Raw genomic sequence first — 23433 nt, forward strand, 5'->3', positions numbered from 1 at the left:
TATGGGATTTTACTGTTTCTCCACATCTTCTCCAGTTGTCGGCAGGAGCGTTTAGATTCTAGGAGATCTGTGGTGAACCAGTTGGCTTTCTAGTTGTGTAATCTTGTGGCGTTCTGGAAGGGGCAAGGGTGTTTGCTCAGTTGGCGATCCTTTTGCGAAGCTGCTTGCCTCTGTGCTGGCATCTGTTGTGAAGTGCAGGTGAGGGTGGCAGTGAGGTGTTCTTTGGGGACTTTGTTCCAGTTTCTGCGTGGGAGGCAGTGCATGTGCTTTGTGTAGGTTGGGTTTCGTAACAGTGAAATGGATGCAGTGGTGGTCTAGCCAGAGCAGTTCTGTGGTGTGGCTGAAGTGAATGCGTATTCCTCCAACGAAGATGGGGTGGAGTGTGTGTCCTGCCAAGTGAGTGAGGGTGGAGACGAGTTGCTTCAGTCCTATGGTGTTGAAGTTCTCCAGGGGGGTTGGTGGTGTTGGGATCGCAGTGGTTGTCCAGGTGGAAATTCACATCTCCGAGTATTATGAAGTCCGCACAGGTGAGGGTGTGGGGAACGATGTAGTCGGGGATGACTTTGGTGAAGGGAATGCAGAGTTCAGGAGGTCTGTAGGCGAGCATTCTGCAGAGCGTCATTCTGTGGTTGGGCTGGATCTGGAAGTTGATTTGTTCCATGGGGGAAGTCAGTCGGAGGGAACTTTTGTGGACGATGGTGAGGCCTCCTCCTGGGCGGTTGGGGAGGTCTTTCCATAGGATCTTGTAACCGACTGCATGATGGTTGCGATGTTGGGTGCAGAGCTGGCATTGGTCCAGGTGTCTGTGAGGAAGGCGAGTGGGTGTTGAGGAAGTCCCAGATTTCTATGGTATGTCTGTGCTGGGAGCGCACGTTGAGGAGGATGCAGTTCAGTGGTTTGTGTGCAATGGCATCCAGTGGGTTGGCTTTCGGGGTCTGGAGGTGGGTGAAGGTGCGGTTATAGTTTCGGCAGGAGTTCGGGCCATGAGTGTTGCTCAGCGTTGACAGCTGGCAGTTGTTGTTAGATCTGGGGTTGAGTGCATGGAGAGTTCTGGGGTCATAGTGGTGGGGGGTCGGAGGACCAGGGTCCCTGTTGCTGTCCCGGTCGGGTCATGGACAGGCGCAGATGGGCTTGTTTTGGCAAGCCTGCGAAGCACCCGCTGCGCGTGTCCACTGCGCGGCAGCACATCGCCCGCCATTAAGTAGGGGTCGGGGGAGGGTGAACAGCTGGGAGGTGGGAGCTGGGAGTGGTAGGAGGGGACACAGGGCAGCAGCGGTGGTGAGCAATGGGAACAAAGGCAGAGGAAAGAAGCAGGAGAGGGAGGCAAAGAGAAAGTGGGAAGCAGAAAAAAGGCAAACAGTAACAGGCAAACAGAATTAAAGGCAAACAGAAAAGGCAGACAGAATAAAAGGTAAACAGTAACAGGAAAGCAGCATACAAGGCAAACAGAACACAAGGCAAACAGAAAAGGCAGTCAGAATAAAAGGCAGACATGGAAAAGGAAAACAGTAAGCGATGACACACAGAGCGGGCTAGCAGAAGACTCAAGCTCTTCCACTAGACCACCAGGGATGAGGCGTAGGCAGGAGCCTGCAGGTGGAGGAGGACCTCAAACCTACCTGGCAAGGAGTTCGAGCAGCGTTACGGGCAGACCAAACAACGGTGGAGCTGCGCAGCGAGAGAGCAGTGACCCTGACCTGGAGGTCAGAGTCCTGTGAAAGGCCCAAGAAGAAGCACCCACTCTAATGGGCAATGCATGCATTTCTGTATTTCCTGATTATACACTCACGGTGCAGCGTAAAAGAGCCTCTTTCCAAGCTGTTAAACCCAACTCCATATTGTAGGTTTCACCTATGATCTCCTGTTTCCAGCTAGGCTTAAGGTATTGTAGGAACAGAAATCCTACGTTTTCGAACTCCCAGAGGAGGCTTGGGATTGGATTGAAAGACTTCCACCACTCCCATAGACAGAAGAGCCCACAACTATCGACGACAAAAGATGCAGCACCTGCCTCAGACCCGGAGAGGGAGGCCATCTTGGTCTGTGCGGGAGGAGGCTCGATCCCCTCCCCTCATTATGCCCTAGAAGGTTGGAAAGATTCTATTATTTCAGCCACTTCCCTATGTTCTGCTCAACAAGCCATCAGCCCCAGCTCCTCCCAGAGCAGTGCTTCCAACTAAGACTCGGGGCAGAATAGCATTATGTCCCATGGTCACTCCACAGGTGGCTCAGGGCCTGCTGAGCTAGGGCCCCTATGGATTCAGCTCCCTCCAGGCCCTCATGACATACTTTCAATAACTCTCTGAACACTTATAGCACTAACCTCTTGTCTAGATCTATTTACCAGAGTTGTGTTATTGTCTATGGGGGTGTCCTGATCAGGACTCCGCAGGCACACGCCGGGAGCACGCTAAAATTGAACCTTTTAAAATTTTGATACTGAAAAAACCCCATCTAGACAACGAGGTCCCCAGCAATTACAGGCCCATAGCCAGGATTCCTTTTGCCGCAAAAGTGCTGGAGAAACTACTAAACAAACAGTTCTCACGGTACCTACTGGACAACAATTGGCTTGATCACTCTCAATTTGGATTCCGGGAAGGACACGGAACGGAATCAGCCCTCCTCACGGCCACCGAGGAACTTAGAAGTATACTGGACAGAGGAGAAAAGGCCGCCTTGGTGCTATTGGATCTCTCGGCGGCCTTTGATACGGTCAGCCACGAGATACTAATAAAACGTATTAGGGAAACCGGATCCAGTGACCACGTGTGCAACCTCATCGCATCCTACCTCCATGAGAGAAATTTCACAGTTGAAATAGGAGAAGCAAAGTCAGACTCCTTTAAAGTACCATGCGGCGTCCCACAGGGCTCGTCATTAAGCCCAACACTTTTTAATTTATATGTTGCCGAATTATTAAGAGAAAATGGATTTACACCAATATCCTACGCTGACGATACCCAAATCGTCATTTCTATAGGCAAAGACAGTAAAGTAACAGCCAAGAATTTTCAACTATGCATGCTAAAAGTTAGTCAATGGATGCAACAAAATTGCCTCAAACTCAACGGAGAAAAGAGTGAGGTAATGATTCTAGGAGGTAACGCCGATATCTGGTCCCCAGACTGGTGGTCCCCTGAACTGGGAACAAGACCAGAACCCTCAGAGAAAGCTAAAAACTTGGGAGTCATGATAGACACCAAACTAACATACGAAGCCCAAGTAAACAAACTGGCATCGTCTTTCTGGCTGATACTAAAAATGATCAGAAAAATACTTCCATACCTACCTCAAGACACACGCAGAACTGTAGTGACAGCCCTAGCACTGTCTCGACTGGACTACGGCAACTTACTGTATGCCGGAGCCAGAGTAAAAATCATGGAAAAAATGCAGCGACTCCAGAATGCAGCGGCACGACTGATACTGGAAATCCCAAAGTTTCAACCTATCAGTCATAAACTAGAGACACTCCACTGGCTACCTGTAGCCAAAAGAGTCAAGTTTAAAGCACTGTGCTTGACCTACAAGGCTCTGCAGGGCAAAGGCCCTCATTTCCTGAAAACTCACCTAAAGCACTACGAACCATCAAGGCCTCTCAGATCAGGTGAAAAAATACTGATAGCGACACCCAAGTTCAAACGATCAAACTGGGGAGGAAGAAGCTTCCTCGTGCATGCAGCACGGACATGGAACTCACTACCACTTGACATAAAAAACAGCCCAACCCTGGAGATTTTCAGAAAGAGAATCAAGACCTGGCTATTCACCGCATAAATTTTACTAACTCCAGACTTGCCCCGGAATCTGGACAATTCATAGCGCCAAGACACCTTCGGGCATTCGTGCGCTTTAGAAATGGACAAATCAAATCAATCAAATCAAATCAAATCCTTGTTTCAATGGCTACATATGCTTTGTTGTTTCTGACAGGATGTCTCACCCTACTACATGCAGCTTGTTGCCGTGTCCCGGCGCCTATCTGTTTTTGTCTTCCCATCCCCATCTCTTCTATATTCTCAAGCTGTTTACCCAAAATTCCATAGGGGACTGCACTCTCTCATTCAAAGTTTTATGGTTCCTTTACAGTGTTGGTCGAACGAGGTTACATCGCTGGACATGGTATCAGATATGTTTTTTGTTGGGGTCTTTCCTTACAAGGGTTATACATCGTCATAGCCTAATTGCACATTAACTGAGGTCATGGTCTGACTTCAGGCATACTACACATGCTGGCTTCTGTCCAACCATAATGTCTGTACCATGTACTTATAACATACTAACCTGGACCGTCAGAGGCATGGGGTCCATACAGAAACTTTACAGGATCCTAGCCCAATTACACTGTTATCAAGCACATGTGCTGTGCTTACAGGAAACCCATTTCATAGCCAGTGAAGCCGTAAAATTCAGACAAAATAGGCTGGCAACTCTTCCACACCTCATATTCCAGTTTCTCTTGCGGGGCCACAATATGGATCAAAGCAGGCATTCCTTTCATAGCATTGGAAACCAGAATAGATACACAAGGATGTTATGTCCTTCTCCAAAGTGCACTCGATAATACATCAGTGGTAATAGGCAGCATATATGCCCAAACCTGGAGCAAGATACTTTCCAAGCTCAGCTCTCTGCAATACTCGCAGACTGGTCATATTACCCATGGCTCCTAGGTGGGGACTATAATGCTGTCTTAGCTATAGACCTTAATAGAACACACTACCCTCTTCCAACTGCTGCCTCAGTACATCAAGCTAAAGCCTTAAGACTATGGGTGGAGGGATGGCCCCTTAATGATGCCTGGCACACCCAGAATAGAGGCATGCGTAAATATTTATATTATTTGGTTGGTGTTGGACTTGGCCCTTCTGGCAGGTTCACCCCAAAAACTTTTTGCTTTGTATGGTGACCCAGTGTTAGTGATTTTTGGCTTCTGCGCACATTACCACTGTGTCCCAGGGTAAAGTGCGTGCATGTAGTGAGGTTGGCCTGTCCTCCCATAGGAATGCATGGGGAATGTATGCGTCCATGTTAGTTCCTGATGCGTGGGGAGTGCAGGGGCGAGTTTGGTATTTGCGGACTCGTGTGATCAAATGCTGAGCGATGATGTGTGCGGCGTGAATGTGTCTACTGTGGAAGTGCCACTTCTAGAAGTTCAATATTGATAGGGGGGTTTTACCCAATTAAAGTCACGGGGACCTGGGTGGACAAATTGGTGATAGGCAGGGGTCCCAGTAGCATAGGAACAATAAACACACTAATAAAATATAATCAAACAAAATGAAACTTAGTCCACATTGTTTTATTCACAATGGGGAAGCATATTGAATATACAATGGTTCAGAACAATAAATTAGTGGTTTTCGCAGTGCCCCAAAGTAGTGGAAAAGAGGAAGGGGGGGTGTGTGGTAGTGTAAGGAGGTAGTGAAAGAAGGAAGGGAGATTCTTAGATGCTAGTGTAATCAACAAATATAGCTCATTTGTCTATGTTACAAAATATGTACAAAAAACAGGACCGTTAGGTTCATACAACTGATTCAGGCAAAAATCATACTCCACGTAGTTCAATAAATGAAAACAGTCTGGAGTGGAGTTGATATTGAAAGGCAAGTAGTTGCCGACGTTTCGACCCTCATAAGTGCAGATAGAAGTATTCTTGCTGTGGGGTCTTCATCAGGACTAGGAGGGTGGGACACTTAACCTATTTGATATAAAAATATATATTTTAGAGCCGGGAAAATGTATCCCTAGGTCTAGCAAGAACAAGAAGCACATCAGCACATGGAGTAGTGGATTCACAAAATCCCGCCCAAATTTACTAGGACATAAAATGGGAGAACAAAACGTTGCGTTGAAACGTCACAATTATTTAAAAAGTATTTAAATCACTGAAGTCAAGAGCAGTTGGGGATAGGCCAGCCGTCGTCAATGGACATGGTCAACACATTATTGGAGAAGAATGCCGGTTGAGACATGGAATTACATGGGGTTTGGAACTAGATTCCACCATTGTAGTCACATGTTAATGGCGTCTAGGCTAGTTCAAGACTAATCATACAATCATCGACTATTAAACTTACCACGAAGGTGGTATAGTCAGGACCCGATGAAGTTTGTTTTAAAGGTCGATCTTGTGGATCTAAGGGGTTAGAAAGTTCAATTGAGACAATATAATCATCAAAAGAACAGGAGGGTAAATAAGTCACATGGTTTAGCGGCAAGTGAAGGATGACTCACCATAATATAACATTTTGCGTCGATTATATTGCTCGGAAAGCCTGTCGTAGTCCTGAGTATCAACGATGGTGTGAATTCTGTCAAATGTAATGATATTTGGCCTTTAGGGAATTTTTAACAACTCCCAGACATCTACTTGTTACTGCACATAAGGAAAAAACACTCACCCAATCGCCGTATATAAAACACGTCCGACAGGACTCGTGTTGGTTTGTAGTTTAGTTCGGAGATTAATCAAGATGAGTCTGGAAACAAGGGTTGGAGTGAAGTTAGGGACATAGCCAGCACAACAAATGAAATCAGCAATGGCTAGCGGGTACGTTATTAAGGACTTGGGATAATGCTTACCAAGCACGGAAAGAATCACGTCCTGGTCGCTGCTCCAAACGCAATGGCGAAGTTGGGTTCCGGGTTTGGTGATATCATCATGGGAACGAGATCACGTGGTACAATCTGACCGTATCGGCATGGTAGATAGACTATTTGAGTTGCTAAGTTACAACCTATAAACAATGAACACGGTAGAAAGACTATCCGCGTTGCTCGGTAACCTTAAAACAATGGTTTCAAAGCCTACACGACGCCTACTTCCAGGGTTTGTCAATTATTATGGATATAAGGTCTGGTCCTCAGTACAGCATAGATAGCTTGGCATGGACAGACATTATTATGGATAATTGATAAATTCAGATAACGAAGAGCGCATGACACATTGATATTGACTATCACATAATCATCACGTCGAGTAGACCATTCAAAAAAGACAGCTATCCCTTGGTGAATACCATGTGAACCAGGAATGGTGTACCTCTCACATGAGGGTAAAGACCATCTCGCGAACCGGGAGTGGTGTACCTCTCACACGAGGGTAAAGACCACATCGCAAGGCCAACAGATCATTATGGTAATGAACATGTGGTTAAAACTGGGTCATTCATTAGAGAAACGCTGGAGTTGCTACACATTCTTACACTGTCCCATCATACGAGATATGGCGTACCTCTCACATGAGGGTAAAGGCCATACACATGATAGATTCAAACAGCATTTAGGACAAAGTGGCCAATTGAGAGAAAGAGCTATCTTTTTCATTAAGCCCAGATTCTATTGAGTCTAATGTGTACATCCATTTTAACTCACGGGTATTGAGGATGTTGGCGATGTTACCACCCCGGGGTCCCAGTGTGGCCTTTTCAATAATTACCCATTTCAGACTTTCTGGTGAGTGCCCAGCTGTAGAGAAATGATCCACCAATGGTGCCCCTGGCACCTGGCATCGGATTCTACTCATATGTTGGAGTATCCTTACTTTAGCTTTTTGCTGTGTCTGGCCAATGTATATTAGTAGACAAGGACAAAGGATAGCATAGATGATGTTTGATGAATTGCAGTTGGTGTGCGTCTTAATCGGGATCTTATGATGACGGTATGTAAATTCTTTGGTCTGAATAGTGCTGTCACATGCTTTGCAGCTGCCACATCTGAAGTGACCGACTATCGGAGGTAGGTTCCACAGAGTGGTGACGGTGGGATCCATTGGTGTCTTGAGGAAAGAGCGGACCACATGGTCTTTGATACTTCTCGCTTTTTTGAAAGCATGTAGAGGCGGGTCGGTTTGCTTGATATCGTCTGATATGAGTTCCCAGTGGTGGTTGATTATACGTTTTATTTTATTACTTTTTGTGTTGAAAGTAGTAACGCATACTATTCTTTGTTCTGGTTGGTCTTTTTCCACCTTGGGGGTCAACAATTCTTCTCGGGGGTAGAACCAAGCCCTCTTCCTTGCTCGCTTGATCAGTTGTTTAGGATAGCCTCTGCTAGAAAGTCTCTGCTTGAGTTCTTCTGATTCCGTGAAATAATCATCTTTGTTCGAGCAATTCCGACGGATACGTAGGAATTGCCCGAAGGGCAAGTTGTCTCTTAGGGCTCTCGGGTGGTGACTGTCTTAATGTAACAGTGAGTTCCTTTCGGCGGGTTTGCGGTACAGCGTGGTTAGTAGGTGTCCTGCGTTCTCATAGATGGTGAGGTCCAGAAAGTTTATTTGGTGGTTATCAGATTGGATGGTAAACTTTAAGAATTGAGACTGCGTGTTCAGCCAATCAAAAAACATTGTTAGTTCTTCCAGACTACCGTTCCATATCAGTAAAATGTCGTCTATATATCTCATCCAGAGGCCAAGGTGGTCTCTGAATGGATTGACCTGATTCAGCACAGTGTCTTGCTCAAAGGCTGCCATGTATAGGATGGCTACATCCGGAGCAAAAGGGGCCCCCATTGCTACTCCCGATGTTTGGATGTAGAATTTATCCCTAAAAATAAAAATGTTTTTAGTCATGGCTATACGGAGTAAGGCCACAATGAATTCAGTGGGTACTTGAACCGGTGCTGGTCGCTGATGCAGGCAACGAGTGATAACCATCAGTGCTTCATGTTGAGGAATGCATGTATATAACGATACAACATCGCAGGTGGCCAATCGTTGTTGTTGTGTATCAAAGGTTAAATTTTCAACAATGTTTATAGTGTGCATGGTGTCACGCAAGTAGGCTGGTGTAGCCTCTGCAATCGGTTTTAGAAAGAAATCGATATATTTTCCAAGGGGCTCAAGGATAGAGCCGCATCCCGACACAATTGGACGCCCTGGAGGGTCAGCCATGGATTTGTGAATCTTGGGTATAGTATAGATTGTTGCCAATCGTGGGTGCTGTTTATTTAGAAAATTGAATTCCAATTCCGATAGGAAGCCTTGATCGCAGCCAGCTTGGGTGATCTCCAGGATTTCTAAAGCAATTGCTTTCGACGGGTCCGCTCGTAGTTGTTGATAACTAGTTCCATCGTTTAATTGGCGGTAGATTTCAGACTCATAAGAAGTAACATCCTGCACCACGATTGCACCACCCTTGTCTGCGGGTTTGATAACAAGTTGCTCGTTCCGAGCTAGTGATTGTAGGGCCAGTTTTTCTTTTTTACTGGTGTTGTATCTGGTAAAGCATTTAGTTCCCAGAAGCTGTAGTACATCTCGTAAAACAACCGATTCATAGGCCAAAATCTTGTGTGACATGACACTGTTGAATGGGACAAAAGTGGATGGTGGTCTCAGCCCAGTTATAGATGATTGAATAGTTGGCACAGAGTTACGGAAGAAGTATTTTAACCTTATTTTGCTGAAAAATTGAAATAGTTCAGCACGGATGGTGAAAGCATCAGGGTGGTTGGTGGGTACATACGATAATCCTTTACCCAGTATTTTGATTTCATCATCGTTCAGAGTTTGCTTGGATATGTTTACAACAGGGCTGCTAGCCAACGGGGGGGCACCTCCCAAAAGTCTTAATAGGGGGTAATTATCGGAGTTGTTTACCATCTGAAAGTTTTGTTCCTGGTAACACGTTCCCCGTGTTGTGGTTCTGTCTGGAAATTTACCTGTTTTTGTGGTTGGCCACGACCTCCATTCCATGCATTTTTGTTCTGTTGAGATCCACGCTGTTGGCCGCGTTGCCAGTTGTTGCTTCTGCCACGAGGGGGGCGCCATGTCCCCTGGCGTTGCCCTAAAAAAGGGTTCTTTTGATACTGGTACTGCTGCTGATACCCAGAGTCCGGATTAAGTGTCCCACCCTCCTAGTCCTGATGAAGACCCCACAGCAAGAATACTACTATCTGCACTTATGAGGGTCGAAACGTCGACAACTACTTGCCTTTCAATATCAACTCCACTCCAGACTGTTTTCATTTATTGAACTACGTGGAGTATGATTTTTGCCTGAATCAGTTGTATGAACCTAACGGTCCTGTTTTTTGTACATATTTTGTAACATAGACAAATGAGCTATATTTGTTGATTACACTAGCATCTAAGAATCTCCCTTCCTTCTTTCACTACCTCCTTACACTACCACACACCCCCCCTTCCTCTTTTCCACTACTTTGGGGCACTGCGAAAACCACTAATTTATTGTTCTGAACAATTGTATATTCAATATGCTTCCCCATTGTGAATAAAACAATGTGGACTAAGTTTCTTTTTGTTTGATTATATTTTATTAGTGTGTTTATTGTTCCTATGCTACTGGGACCCCTGCCTATCACCAACTTCTAGAAGTTAGCATGTCTGTGTAATTTAGGTGAAATGAATGGCTGGCTTGTGATTGGCTGGAGCTGGCTTGTGTGCCAGGCTCCAGGAGTCAGGATGGGTCTGCCCCGGTGGTGAATGGGAGATCTGCATGTTGATGAGGAGGAGCGCACCTGGGACCTGAATAGGGCTGGGCTTTCCCCACACAATGCTGGCTCCGCCCCCTGTGGTGCGTCTAATGTCCCTAGCCTGGCCAGTGAATGAAAAGAGGGGCTGAGCACATCAGAGTGCTCCAAAACCAGCTGCAACTGGTTTCCCCCCCCCCCCTGCACCTAAGGACAAAGGAATCCTGTGTGTAAGAAGGGGCTGTGACCCCATGTAAAATGTTCTCTACCTGATCCTATCTTGAGGGGGGCCTGCTGCTGGGCGCCAGGAGGACCGCCACTGGGGACTGCCTCCCTGCCTGGAGGGCCCTGTGAGCTGGCTCCTGGGCCCAGCCTTTGCCCCCCCTGCCTTTCCTAAGGACTTTGCCTGGGAGTGCTTTTCTTTTGGAACCAGGACTTCTTTCTTCAACTAGCACCTGGAAGCCCTGTCCTGGAGTTCCCCTGGAAGGGAGAAGCGTGGGCTGAGCAGTGCGGTGCTGCAGCCCCTTTGGGGAGATCCCTGTTCTGCCGTTTCTGATCCCTAGCGGGTGCCCACCCTGCCAGGGACACTGCCGTGATCCCTTATTAATTTTTTTGTTTCACGGGAGCTCACCCCGTTTTATTTATTTATTTCAAGGGAGCCCACCCCTTATCTGTTGCCGTGTGGAAATCACCGCCGCCGGCCCGGAGATCATCAAGGAGGCGCTATGTCCGCCGCCTTACCAAGGGCCGCGCTGCCATTGGTGGCCCGCCATAGCAGGAAGCAGGAAGTCAGGCACCAGATGCCCAGAAGTGAGCGGGACCGGCCGATTCTCCCTTCCGCTTCCCCCGGCCTGGGGAAGCCCAGCAGAGACTCACCGGCGTCCCTGAGCAGCCCCAGTCCCAGGAAGACGGACTGGGGGAAAGGGAGACTGCCAGCACCCAGTGAGGAAGAAACGGAGCTCCCATGTGAGGAGGAGACCCCTGCGGTGTAGAGAGCCTTGCAGCCAGCCGACCGGTAAGGAGGGGGCACCATTGTCCTTTGAAGGCCCCGTGGGGGCCAGGCATATTCCTGGAGCGGCCCCGGAAGCAGCGGGCCGCTCCCCCTTTAATCACAGCAGTTTTAAGGGCATTTGTGTATCTTGAGTCCCCCGAGCGGGACTCCAACGAAAGGGGCATTACTGAATTGAGAGCCAGAGAGGCTCCCTGGGGCATTTCCATTTTAGAGCCCCGAGGCTCCTGGGGGCATTAAGGCATTTGTCTTGAGCCTGAAAGGCTCCACAGTCACTGGGGCATATTTGTTATTAAGCCCACAAAGCTCCATCACTTTAGGGACATCTTTCTATTCAGAGCCTGGGAGGCTCCTGGGAGCATTTTGGTCCTTGAGCCCACGAGGCTCACACGTTGCTTTGGGCCCCATGGTGATTTAGAAGCCCAGAAGAGATCCCCAGCTGCCCAGCACTTAGTGGGCAGCTGCTTTGTTTAGGCTTGCCCCTTGGCGCAATCTTCTTTGGCTGCCTGCGCAGCCTGCCCTGACATTGCTGGACACAGGGTGTTTCCGACCCTGAGAGGCCAGTTTGCCTGGGGGACAGTTCTGTGTTGTGCCCTTGCGTGGGGTACAGGTGTTTGGCCCTATGGGATCTTTGCGCAATTTGTAATGACCTGTCTAATGTAATTTCTGCATCATGTATAATGTCTTTGTGCCTATACCTCTGAATGTGTTTTTATCTTTAGGTGGTTGTTTTTTCTAGTATAGTGATGCTAGTGAGTCCATGGTTCACTGCGTGATATTTTCCTAAGGTGGTTAGGGTTGCGTAGGTGGTACTTACCTCTTACCAGTGGTTACTGGTGGTGTGCTACATTTTGCTATTTGGCCCTACAGTTATTATATGTGCTAAGTGTTATTCCTACAAGTATTCTATGTTCTACACAATGCTAATTCTACCAAGTGCTAGTTATAAAAGTGCTTATTCCTGACAGTGGTCCATGTGGCCCTGTCCCATGTGTATAATCCCTTGTAAATTCTGCCTGTGCCTATGGCACATTGTAAAGTGTGTATTTATTATTTAATGTGTTTGATATAATACAAAGGCTATTTTTATATATAACCTTGTGTGGGGTTTCCTTTGTGGTGGGCCTTAGGTGTTGTTGCTGGGTGCGCGCGCAAACGCTTTACACCTTGCCTCCGAGATAAGCCTGACTGCTCGTGCTAAGTTGCCAAGGGGGTGAGCAGGGGTTATCTTGGCGGGTGACTTCCTTGCCCTGGCGTAGAATGGTGGTTTCTGCCTGACTTTGGCGCAAGCCTTAGCCAACCAGAAATCCCATTTCTAACAGTTCCACATTCACTTCACACATGGCTGGACAGATTCCTATGTACGACCTCCCACCAACCCTCTGCTACACGCTTAACATATTTAGGAAAAACCTTTTCCAATTATAACCCTCTAGAGATTTTAATCACGTGGGCCACATGCCTGCACCTATCCCAACATGGCACCTCCAGCCTCAGTTATTAGAAGATGCTGTTTTCCGGGATACTCTGGCTACTTCAATAGACAACTATTTCTCCGAGAACACTGGCTCCACTTCGTCAACTCTAGTTGAATGGTAAGCTTTTAAAGTGATCATACAAGGGAAATCCATAGGCACTGTGGTTGGGCTTGTGGTAGGGTACTAAGAGAACTTACCTGAGTAGAGGAGAGTTTGGGTTCTCTGGAAAGGGCAGCAGTAGATAACAAGGAACATGCCGCCCAACTGCAAGAGGCCAGGATTAAATACGCAGAACTATAACAATAGTTACATAGAATAGATCACAAAACATACATACAGCAGATCCACACAGAAGCCGGTAAATCTGGACCCTTGTTGTCTTGTACAATTAAGCCACAACCCATACTCAACCCGATCCTCACAATCACCATGCCTCACAACACTCAAGCCACCCCCCCCAACCTCCCAACTGGATATAAACAAAGCTTTCCAGGACTTCTATGCAACTCTGTATGTTGACTCCCCCGTAGGATCAGAGCATATTCAAGATTTACTCAATGCCATATCCCTTCCTCGAGTACCAGCACTAGAGAGAGACGAACTGAGGGCCTCCATTACAGCCACTGAAATCCGAGGTACAATAAAGTAACTAGCTAGAATTAAGATCCCTGGCTCAGATGGCCTTCCAACTGAGTTTAATGGCATATTTTCGACTTGCTTGGTCCCATAATTAGAGCATCTTTATAATGCCTCGTTAGTTGCTGGTATACTATCTCCTAACACCGGACAGGTGTTGCCCACTTCCTTATTAAAACCTGAAAAATATTTTTCAGATATGTCTCCTTACAAACCCCTCTCTATTCTCAATACTGAATACAAAATCCTCAGTAAAGTCTTGGCATACCATCTACTTCCCCTACTTCCCAAACATCTGCACAGTGACCAATGTGCCATTGTCCCAAATCTCAATACCTCCCTTAATATTCGCTGGCTACACCATGTTATGGATACGATCCACAGGCAGCCTCCCTGGGCAGGTTGTATATCACTGAGCTGGAAGTATATGCTTGCAGCTCTCACACAATATGGTATACCTCCAGCATGTACTCGTTGGCTAAGATTGCTCTACACTGGTCCTTCCACACAAGCCCGCCCAACATATTTCTGCTCCCTATTTGATACACAGAGGTATGTGTCAAGGCTGTCCTCAGTCTCAACATTTATTTGCCTAGCACTGGAACCCTTGGCACAACAACTACGCCAAGAAGCTCACACATGGGACATCCCCATAGGACCAGCAACTCATGCTATCTCATTATATATGCAGATGATATGATGTTATACATTAGAGACCTCCGCCTGAATCTACAGACGCTGGCTGGACACATCAAAGCATGTTCCTCCCTCTCTGGCCTGCAAATTAATGAGACCTAATCTTATGCATTTTCCTTTACAACCGGCCGACACTAGCTTTTGGGGAAATCTCTCTTCAGGTGACTCTTGAACGTTTCGATACTTGGAAGTGCAAATATATTGAGAAATGCTTGATGTTTTAGAGGGTAAACTTAAAACTGCAACGTCCCTCAAATCGCAGGTAAACGTCTGGATCACATTACCACTATCGATTGCAGGTTGACTGGCCCTAGCTAAAATAGTCAATCTACCCAAATTACTTTATCACTTTGTGAACCTTCCGGTGCTTATCCCTGCATGGATTTTTTAAATGTTAAATAGACTTTTAATTGATTTAATATGGGCTACCGGTCGTCGTAGGGTCGCCCTCCCTAAGCTCCAACTCTCGCCTGACCAACGTGGAATGGGTGCTTCAGATGTTAAATCTTTTTGTATCGTAGGACATGTACAGTGGCTCTCTTACTGTCTAGCAGGCTATAATATGCTCAAAATCGATTACATCATGGCCATGCTTAAGTGTTGGACATTAAACAGAATGTTCTGCCCTGGTATTGCCATCCCTACGGATGGCCCCTGCTGCTCCCTCAAAGTTGCTGTCTCCTATTGGATGATTTCTCTGCACTACAACTCCCCACAGGTGCCCTACACTTTGAATACAACACTGGTGGGTCTACCAACGGCCTCTGGGACTCTTACAACACATATATCACTGCTTGGACACAGGTAGGAGTAGAAACAGTAGGTGATCTATTTGTAGAGGGTACCCTATTGAATCATGCAGACTTTATACATATGCACGGTGTGCCCCCTACCTTGTTCTTGACCCACGCCAGAATCACATGTTACATACAGCACCATTGAGCACCTGGGAGGACCAAACCCACTTCTCATTAATTATTTCAAGCAATGCACACAATGGGACATGGGAACTATCTAGTACGCTGACTGTACCAGGATATCCGCTCGCCCTTACAGTTACCTATGACCTCCCTAGGAGCTATGTGGGAAATAGATCTAGCATGTACTCAGCAAGTCAAAGAATGGAGCTTCTTGGAATAATGTCCCCAAAATTTTTCTCAAAACTCCTGATTCCAATGTATACAATTTTCCATTTAGCACAGCGCTTACCTTACTCCACACAAGTTACATGCCATGTTCCCAATGATCCCTTCAGCCTGCCCGCGTTGTTGAACACTGGAAGCCAATTTATTACATATGTTATGGGCATGCCCCTCACTGACTTCCTTTTGGACACAAATCACGCCCCTTCTCCCAGATCTCACAGAACAGACTCCCTGGCACACCCTGGAATTTTGCATGCTTCAGTTGTTTCCCAGACGCAAAAACGCTAAGGTGACTTCCCGCTTTGTCGACTTGGCTAGATGCCAGCATACAAAACCTTGAAAGTTCCATTCCGCCCCCATGGTTTCCCAGTGGCTGGAGGAAGTGGTGAAGTGGGGCCTGGCTGAGAGCAGTGGACTACACCGTGAGGAACATCGCAGCTTACGAAAAAGACCAGTAGCACTGTAGTGGGATACCTTGTTGGAGGCATTTAAATCCTGAGCGCAGATGATTCCTAGACTGGCGTTGGCCACTAAACTACATCTGCTTATGCATAACACGATCGGGGAGGATCTCATGGGGTACCTGTACGACTAAGCTTTACATACTGTCAAGTTGTACCAGGGTGCATACCATGTAAACCTAAGTCAATTTATGCTGAGTGGGGCCGAGAGACTGGCTTTAACATTGATTAAAATAGAATGCCTACAATGCTTACTTTTTCAAGTGAGGATGTCAAGTTAAAGGGGGTGGGACTGGGATATATTTTCAAAATTAAAGTACTACTTACATTGCAACTTCACCTGTATGTTTTGTCAATGGAATCGATTGCAGCCTGTACTAAGCTGCAACACATGGTGATCTGAAGTTCTGTATTAAATAACGGCTTTCTGTGTGTCTTTGGAAAAATGCAATACAAATTGTTTAAAAAATAAAGGCTAACATTTGCACCCGTTGTCACATTTAATAAGAAAAAAGTGTTTTGTGAATGACCGCAACTTCCCATACTGCCTCAAGCGCACACTGTATTTGTACATGCAGATGTTTAAAAGTGAAAGTGTCGCCTTTGGCTTCAGTCCCTCTGAGAGTCTACTTATTGGTTGAGAAATTGCAATGTCCTGTTGTGCATGTTAAGCAGGCCGTTAGTCATAGACTAAAAGTAAGTTAAATATTGGCAAACTTTCTTAATTTTATGGGTATAAAACTCAGGATCTTGTCAAATAATATAAAACAAGGTTTAATCTGATTTAAGCAGCTTCAGTACAGCATCAATATCAGAAAATTGAGCTTACCTTTACCAACCCAGACACTATTAGATGGATGCCTCGGGGTTGGTCGCCTTGCTTACATATTGTATCCTCATAGTCAAAAAATAAAATCTTTGCTCTGCCCTAAAATCCAAAAAAGATGTAAACAAGTTAAATTTCTAATACGCAGCCAGAGAACTCTTTGAACAGATTTACCAATTTGGATATTCCTCCTAAATTGAAGTGTTGCTCAGTATACAGTATACATGTAAAACAGTTTTGCAGTGTGTTACGTTATTCACTAGGGGGCATTTGTAGGTAATTTCCATTTTGCGATTCCAAAATAGCGATTTTTAAGGAATCACTATTTGAGAATAGCAAAATGGAATGTAGGTAAAAATTCTCAATTTTTTTGCGAATCTCTAACATTCCGTAATTGCGATTAGCAAATTGCGAATAGCAATTAAGGAATGAGTGTCCAATTCATTCCTATGGGCTAAGAGGCCCATAGAAATGAATGGGGATACATTCTCAAATTGCGATTTTCTATGAGAAAATCGCAAATTGAGAATCCCAATTCCAAGGGTGCCAGGGTGTCCAAAGGACACCTGTTGCACCCCTGGAATGTGCCTGTAAGTACATGTGGCGCACATACATGCCCTAAGGGCATGTCTGTGCGCCACATGGCACTTTGAATTTTTTTTAAAAATTCATTTTTGAAGGAATTTGCAAAATACCATCTACTTGAAGTAGGTAGTATTTTGCGATTCCTTATGCAAAAATCACAATTTTTAAAGCACCCCTACATAGCATTTAAGGAATCGCAAAATTGCGATTCCTTAAATGCTATAAGCAAAATAAGGAATTGCAATTTTTGTGATCCCTTATTTTGCTAAGTGGCACCTACATATCAAAACGCTGTTTGCGATTCCTTATTTTGTTAAGTGGCACCTACATATCAAAACGCTGTTGGCGATTCGCAAACGCCGAAATTCGCAAAATTTCGGCATTTGCGAATCGCAAACGGCTACCTACATATGCCCCCAGGTAGCTTAGCAAGAGTAGGAGCCTTCAAAATTAGAGTTCTACTTAGTGACATAAAATGGAGAGAGAAAAGCTTGCCGGTTATAATATCCCTGAAGAGTGCACTCTGTTGGGTTTTCCTTGGAGTGGTTTCGGAATGTAAAATGTTGGTGGCGACAGGGATGATAGTCTAAGTCGGCCCCGGTTCCACGCTGAGTCCTGTGTGGATGACGTGTATGTTACAGTCCTTTACAGGTGTCATCGGGCTGGTGATTGTAGCTGTCATACAAACCTTTAGGAGGTGTGTGAGGTGCAACCTCATGAGGGACAATTATGGTGGAGTTCCGAGTGACTAATAGAAAAGTGTATGTTGCAAAAAAAGAGTTGAATTTGCTTGGTTGAAACGATCAAGGCGACCTTATGGCTTAACAGTTCTGAGCAAGCCTTGTCTAAGAAATAACTCTTTAATTTAAGGCATACAAGTGTATGTCAATTGAATGACTGCAAAAGGACGAGTGAATATCTGAAGGGGTTTACCGAAGGCTTGCGGAAGGTGAACATCATATTGTTTCAGCTTCTCATGCACAACGTGCACAAAGTGCCTATCAATTTAAGGATAGAATTAAAAACTGATCTTGAACATTTGTGCTGTCTGGGTATAATCGAACCAACATCTGGTGATGCTGCTGGCATGTAAAACAGACAATTCCTTAAGACTGTGTGGAACTTTACATAACTTAAACTCTAACATCTGAATTGACCACTAGCCCCTTCCCAACATTAATAAAATGTTGGCTACACGTAAAGGGGTGGTATTTTTCATGTCTCTCAACATGTCAAAAGCTTATCATCACACAGAACTGTGTGAAGAATCCAGAAAATTGAGGTCATACTGCTACATCCATACACCCTTCAAAGTGGTGTCTGCTTTTCAAAGGTTTAACACCAGTAGGGCTGGTAGGGATACTCCTTGTATTACTAAATGGAATTATCAGTTGCAGGAATTTCAGATTAAACTGCAACGCATGCCTGACATGCAGAATTTTAATTCTAATCTATAGTAGACACTTATTGCTAAAGTAATGCCAATCCGTGCACCAATAAAACTGCATATGAGCCCAGAAAACAGCTGAATGCACTCTCAGTCACTTTGCATACTTCGCTTGCTGTGTACTTTATTACTTTCATTAACAGCATTGCCAGGTAGTAGTATTCCTTTCTCTTTCTCTGATCATCAACACCTCATCATGTTTTCCATCAATATTAATGCTGTTGCTTCCCTCCACACCGGCTTAAAATGATCAACAGCCTTCAATCAGGAAACCTCCGGGTAACAGTGCGCTTTACAAGCTCAAACATAATAATAATAATTGTTTCAAAGCTGTATGATACAGTATAATCTAAACTCCAGAATCGCAATAAGGAGACTGCATACAATTGAAAGACCAAAAATGCCCCTCACAATTAGGTATACTGTAGGTTGTCTGTTGCAGATGATACTGGTGGGGCGCAAGGCCATTTTTTCTTTCTTGCAGGAGTCACTCTCTTTTTCTTTTAGAATTGACTTTATCTTAGTTTCTTGTAGAATTTATCTTTCTTTCCAATATCCTTTCACTTGTTTGATGCAAACTTGATCCCCCTTTTCGAACTTGTTCACACGTAGGTTTGTCGTGTAGTTCCTATAAACCTATATAGGATCTGCACGTTTAGACAACATAGACTGTGGGATTGGCGTTCTGACTGATTCCAGACACCCCCACTGGGTATGTTCGTCTGTATACCAGCTAGCTCACAGTACTACTGTAAACTCCTCTTACCAAGGAGAGAATAGTTCTTGGCAACTATCGATTATGACAACTCTGTCCCATCAGGGACCGTGTAATCAGTACAGTACGTTTTGCTCAGTCACTTTGTCTTAGAGAGATACACAGAATAAACGGTGGGGACATTTTCAATAGACATTTATTGAACCAGCGTCATTCTAGTTTAAAATATGTGTGCTGAAACAACCATCAGACAGAAACGGGTATAAATGATAATAAGCACCAGTAGAGTAAATGGATGGTAGTTTCCTACCATAGTGCTAAAACAATGAATACAGGCATGCAGGTAGGTATATAAATACATGACAATAATAATGATTACTCCTACGAATCAACCCTCACTAAATGTACCTAAGTGTACCTAGCATGTATGTAGGTGTAGAGTCAAGAATTCCCCTAGGCTGAAGCCAACCCCATTACCTGAAGTGAGGGACTGTGGGACCTTGTCTTGCTCTCGAGATAGACACCACAAGAGGGATTTCAGACCACTGCATGCTGGAGTGTCTGTATGCAGGAACATCAGCGTCTCATGTCAGTGTGTCGGCATGGAAGTCGCTTCTCCTCCACCTACTCAGCCCAGCCCTGACTCATCAGACTTCTGGAGCCGCTGCCCCTCTCCAGCCTCTGTCATCAAAAGCCAGACATGCAAATCAACAAACCTAGCAGAGGCACATTGGATGGTTAGGCAAGAAAATACCTACTTTCTAAAAGTGGTATTTTCAAACACAGACTGTAAAAATCCCCCTCACTAAAAGAGGCACTTTAACATTCTGAGTTCAGGCACACTAAAGATGTGGTGAATATATACCCAAAAGATACCCTCAAGGGATTCTACCTTGCTGTGTAATGTCGGCCGTGGATGACGGAAGGGATGACCCCTATACATAGTTATTATGCGGCAGATGGTAATCCTGCTGTGATTCTGAGAATCCTCATGCATAATTGAGGCTAGTTTTCGGAAAACCACACACCATTTATGCAGTGCATAGCTAGGTAAAACGTCAATTCCAAAAACCGTTATGTAGTAAAATGGTACAGTAAATGTAGGTGAAGGGTCAAGTGACTGCTCAAGCCTATATTGAGGTACCCTACGAAACATAACTGGTTAGTTTCCACTCATCACCATTGTTGCAATCAAAGAAAGATCCTCTGTGTGCAGGTAGCGTTGGTTTTATGATGAATGTTTAATAGGTGATTAAAGTCTTAGTTACAGGTTACAGATCTAATATAGATGTAACATCAATGCCCCATAACTCAAGAATACATAAACATTCTAACTCTATGACATCACACACACACACACACACACACTCTGGCTGAGGAGCAGTTACCAGAGAACTAAGGACAGAATGCATCATGCCTAATTCAAGATATAACATACATCCTGATCAAACATGATGAGGGCATGATATACACAACTTCATATAGGAAACTTACTGGAAAAAATTCTCTGTTAGCTTACAATAGTTTTTATCCCAGGTCGATAAGTGACAATTTGCAGAATGGGCATTTTCTCAGTTCAGAGAAGCTGCACTCAGAAAAATGAATACTTTAAGGAAACAGAAGTCCTAACCATAAAAATGATTGGAAGAGGATACCCCAGAAAGTTAAAACAAGTTACTTACTTGTACACTGTTGTTCTCCATTATTGATATCTTTCATAGATTTACATGCTTGATTCTTCCCATTCATCGAGGTGGGAGTCCCACAGTAATTATAACGAGCAGTAAAAATTAAGGCCTGATCTTTGGACTGGGTAAGAGTGGTCTGTTTAACTCAGACACTCTGTTCATCACCATCCCCTTTTCTAAATCGTTTTTGGCCACTATAGGTGTGGCAGGGTATACTCAGACATGAGTCCCTTTCTCACTGCTCCATCAGGATTCAAGCAAGCCGGGCCGAAGAAGGCTGAAATGCCAGAAACCGGTCCCCGGTAGCTTGTCTCCTTTCTGGTGAAGAATTGGCTTGGTAGTTTAGTCTGCCCTGTTCCCATGATGCACTGGGCCAGGGACAGACTGATTTGCATATAGCCAGGTTCTGAGCTGGGATGGGGCAGTGAGATAAATAACGGTGATGGATCAAGCCCTGATCTTTGGACTGGGTAAGAGTGGTCTGTTTAACTCAGACACTCTGTTCATCACCATCCCCTTTTCTAAATCGTTTTTGGCCACTATAGGTGTGGCAGGGTATACTCAGACATGAGTCCCTTTCTCACTGCTCCATCAGGATTCAAGCAAGCCGGGCCGAAGAAGGCTGAAATGCCAGAAACCGGTCCCCGGTAGCTTGTCTCCTTTCTGGTGAAGAATTGGCTTGGTAGTTTAGTCTGCCCTGTTCCCATGATGCACTGGGCCAGGGACAGACTGATTTGCATATAGCCAGGTTCTGAGCTGGGATGGGGCAGTGAGATAAATAACGGTGATGGATCAAGCCCTGATCTTTGGACTGGGTAAGAGTGGCCTGTTTAACTCAGACACTCTGTTCATCACCATCCCCTTTTCTAAATCGTTTTTGGCCACTATAGGTGTGGCAGGGTATACTCAGACATGAGTCCCTTTCTCACTGCTCCATCAGGATTCAAGCAAGCCGGGCCGAAGAAGGCTGAAATGCCAGAAACCGGTCCCCGGTAGCTTGTCTCCTTTCTGGTGAAGAATTGGCTTGGTAGTTTAGTCTGCCCTGTTCCCATGATGCACTGGGCCAGGGACAGACTGATTTGCATATAGCCAGGTTCTGAGCTGGGATGGGGCAGTGAGATAAATAACGGTGATGGATCAAGCCCTGATCTTTGGACTGGGTAAGAGTGGTCTGTTTAACTCAGACACTCTGTTCATCACCATCCCCTTTTCTAAATCGTTTTTGGCCACTATAGGTGTGGCAGGGTATACTCAGACATGAGTCCCTTTCTCACTGCTCCATCAGGATTCAAGCAAGCCGGGCCGAAGAAGGCTGAAATGCCAGAAACCGGTCCCCGGTAGCTTGTCTCCTTTCTGGTGAAGAATTGGCTTGGTAGTTTAGTCTGCCCTGTTCCCATGATGCACTGGGCCAGGGACAGACTGATTTGCATATAGCCAGGTTCTGAGCTGGGATGGGGCAGTGAGATAAATAACGGTGATGGATCAAGCCCTGATCTTTGGACTGGGTAAGAGTGGTCTGTTTAACTCAGACACTCTGTTCATCACCATCCCCTTTTCTAAATCGTTTTTGGCCACTATAGGTGTGGCAGGGTATACTCAGACATGAGTCCCTTTCTCACTGCTCCATCAGGATTCAAGCAAGCCGGGCCGAAGAAGGCTGAAATGCCAAAAACCGGTCCCCGGTAGCTTGTCTCCTTTCTGGTGAAGAATTGGCTTGGTAGTTTAGTCTGCCCTGTTCCCATGATGCACTGGGCCAGGGACAGACTGATTTGCATATAGCCAGGTTCTGAGCTGGGATGGGGCAGTGAGATAAATAACGGTGATGGATCAAGCCCTGATCTTTGGACTGGGTAAGAGTGGTCTGTTTAACTCAGACACTCTGTTCATCACCATCCCCTTTTCTAAATCGTTTTTGGCCACTATAGGTGTGGCAGGGTATACTCAGACATGAGTCCCTTTCTCACTGCTCCATCAGGATTCAAGCAAGCCGGGCCGAAGAAGGCTGAAATGCCAGAAACCGGTCCCGGTAGCTTGTCTCCTTTCTGGTGAAGAAATGGCTTGGTAGTTTAGTCTGCCCTGTTCCCATGATGCACTGGGCCAGGGACAGACTGATTTGCATATAGCCAGGTTCTGAGCTGGGATGGGGCAGTGAGATAAATAACGGTGATGGATCAAGCCCTGATCTTTGGACTGGGTAAGAGTGGTCTGTTTAACTCAGACACTCTGTTCATCACCATCCCCTTTTCTAAATCGTTTTTGGCCACTATAGGTGTGGCAGGGTATACTCAGACATGAGTCCCTTTCTCACTGCTC

General features: G+C 45.5%; 1 protein-coding gene across 1 annotated transcript in view; it reads right to left on the reverse strand.

Annotated features, from left to right (window-relative positions):
• LOC147733265 (sperm-specific sodium:proton exchanger-like) overlaps positions 1-23433 on the reverse strand; it is a 4638748-nt gene that overhangs the window by 433907 nt on the left and 4181408 nt on the right. The window contains exon 18 of the mRNA XM_086958943.1: positions 16689-16787. Within this exon, the coding sequence (XP_086815069.1) occupies positions 16689-16787 (99 nt within the window). The remainder of the gene's footprint in view (positions 1-16688; positions 16788-23433) is intronic.

This window comes from Lissotriton vulgaris, chromosome 2_1, assembly GCF_964263255.1.
Source record: "Lissotriton vulgaris chromosome 2_1, aLisVul1.2, whole genome shotgun sequence".
NCBI lineage: Eukaryota > Metazoa > Chordata > Amphibia > Caudata > Salamandridae > Lissotriton > Lissotriton vulgaris.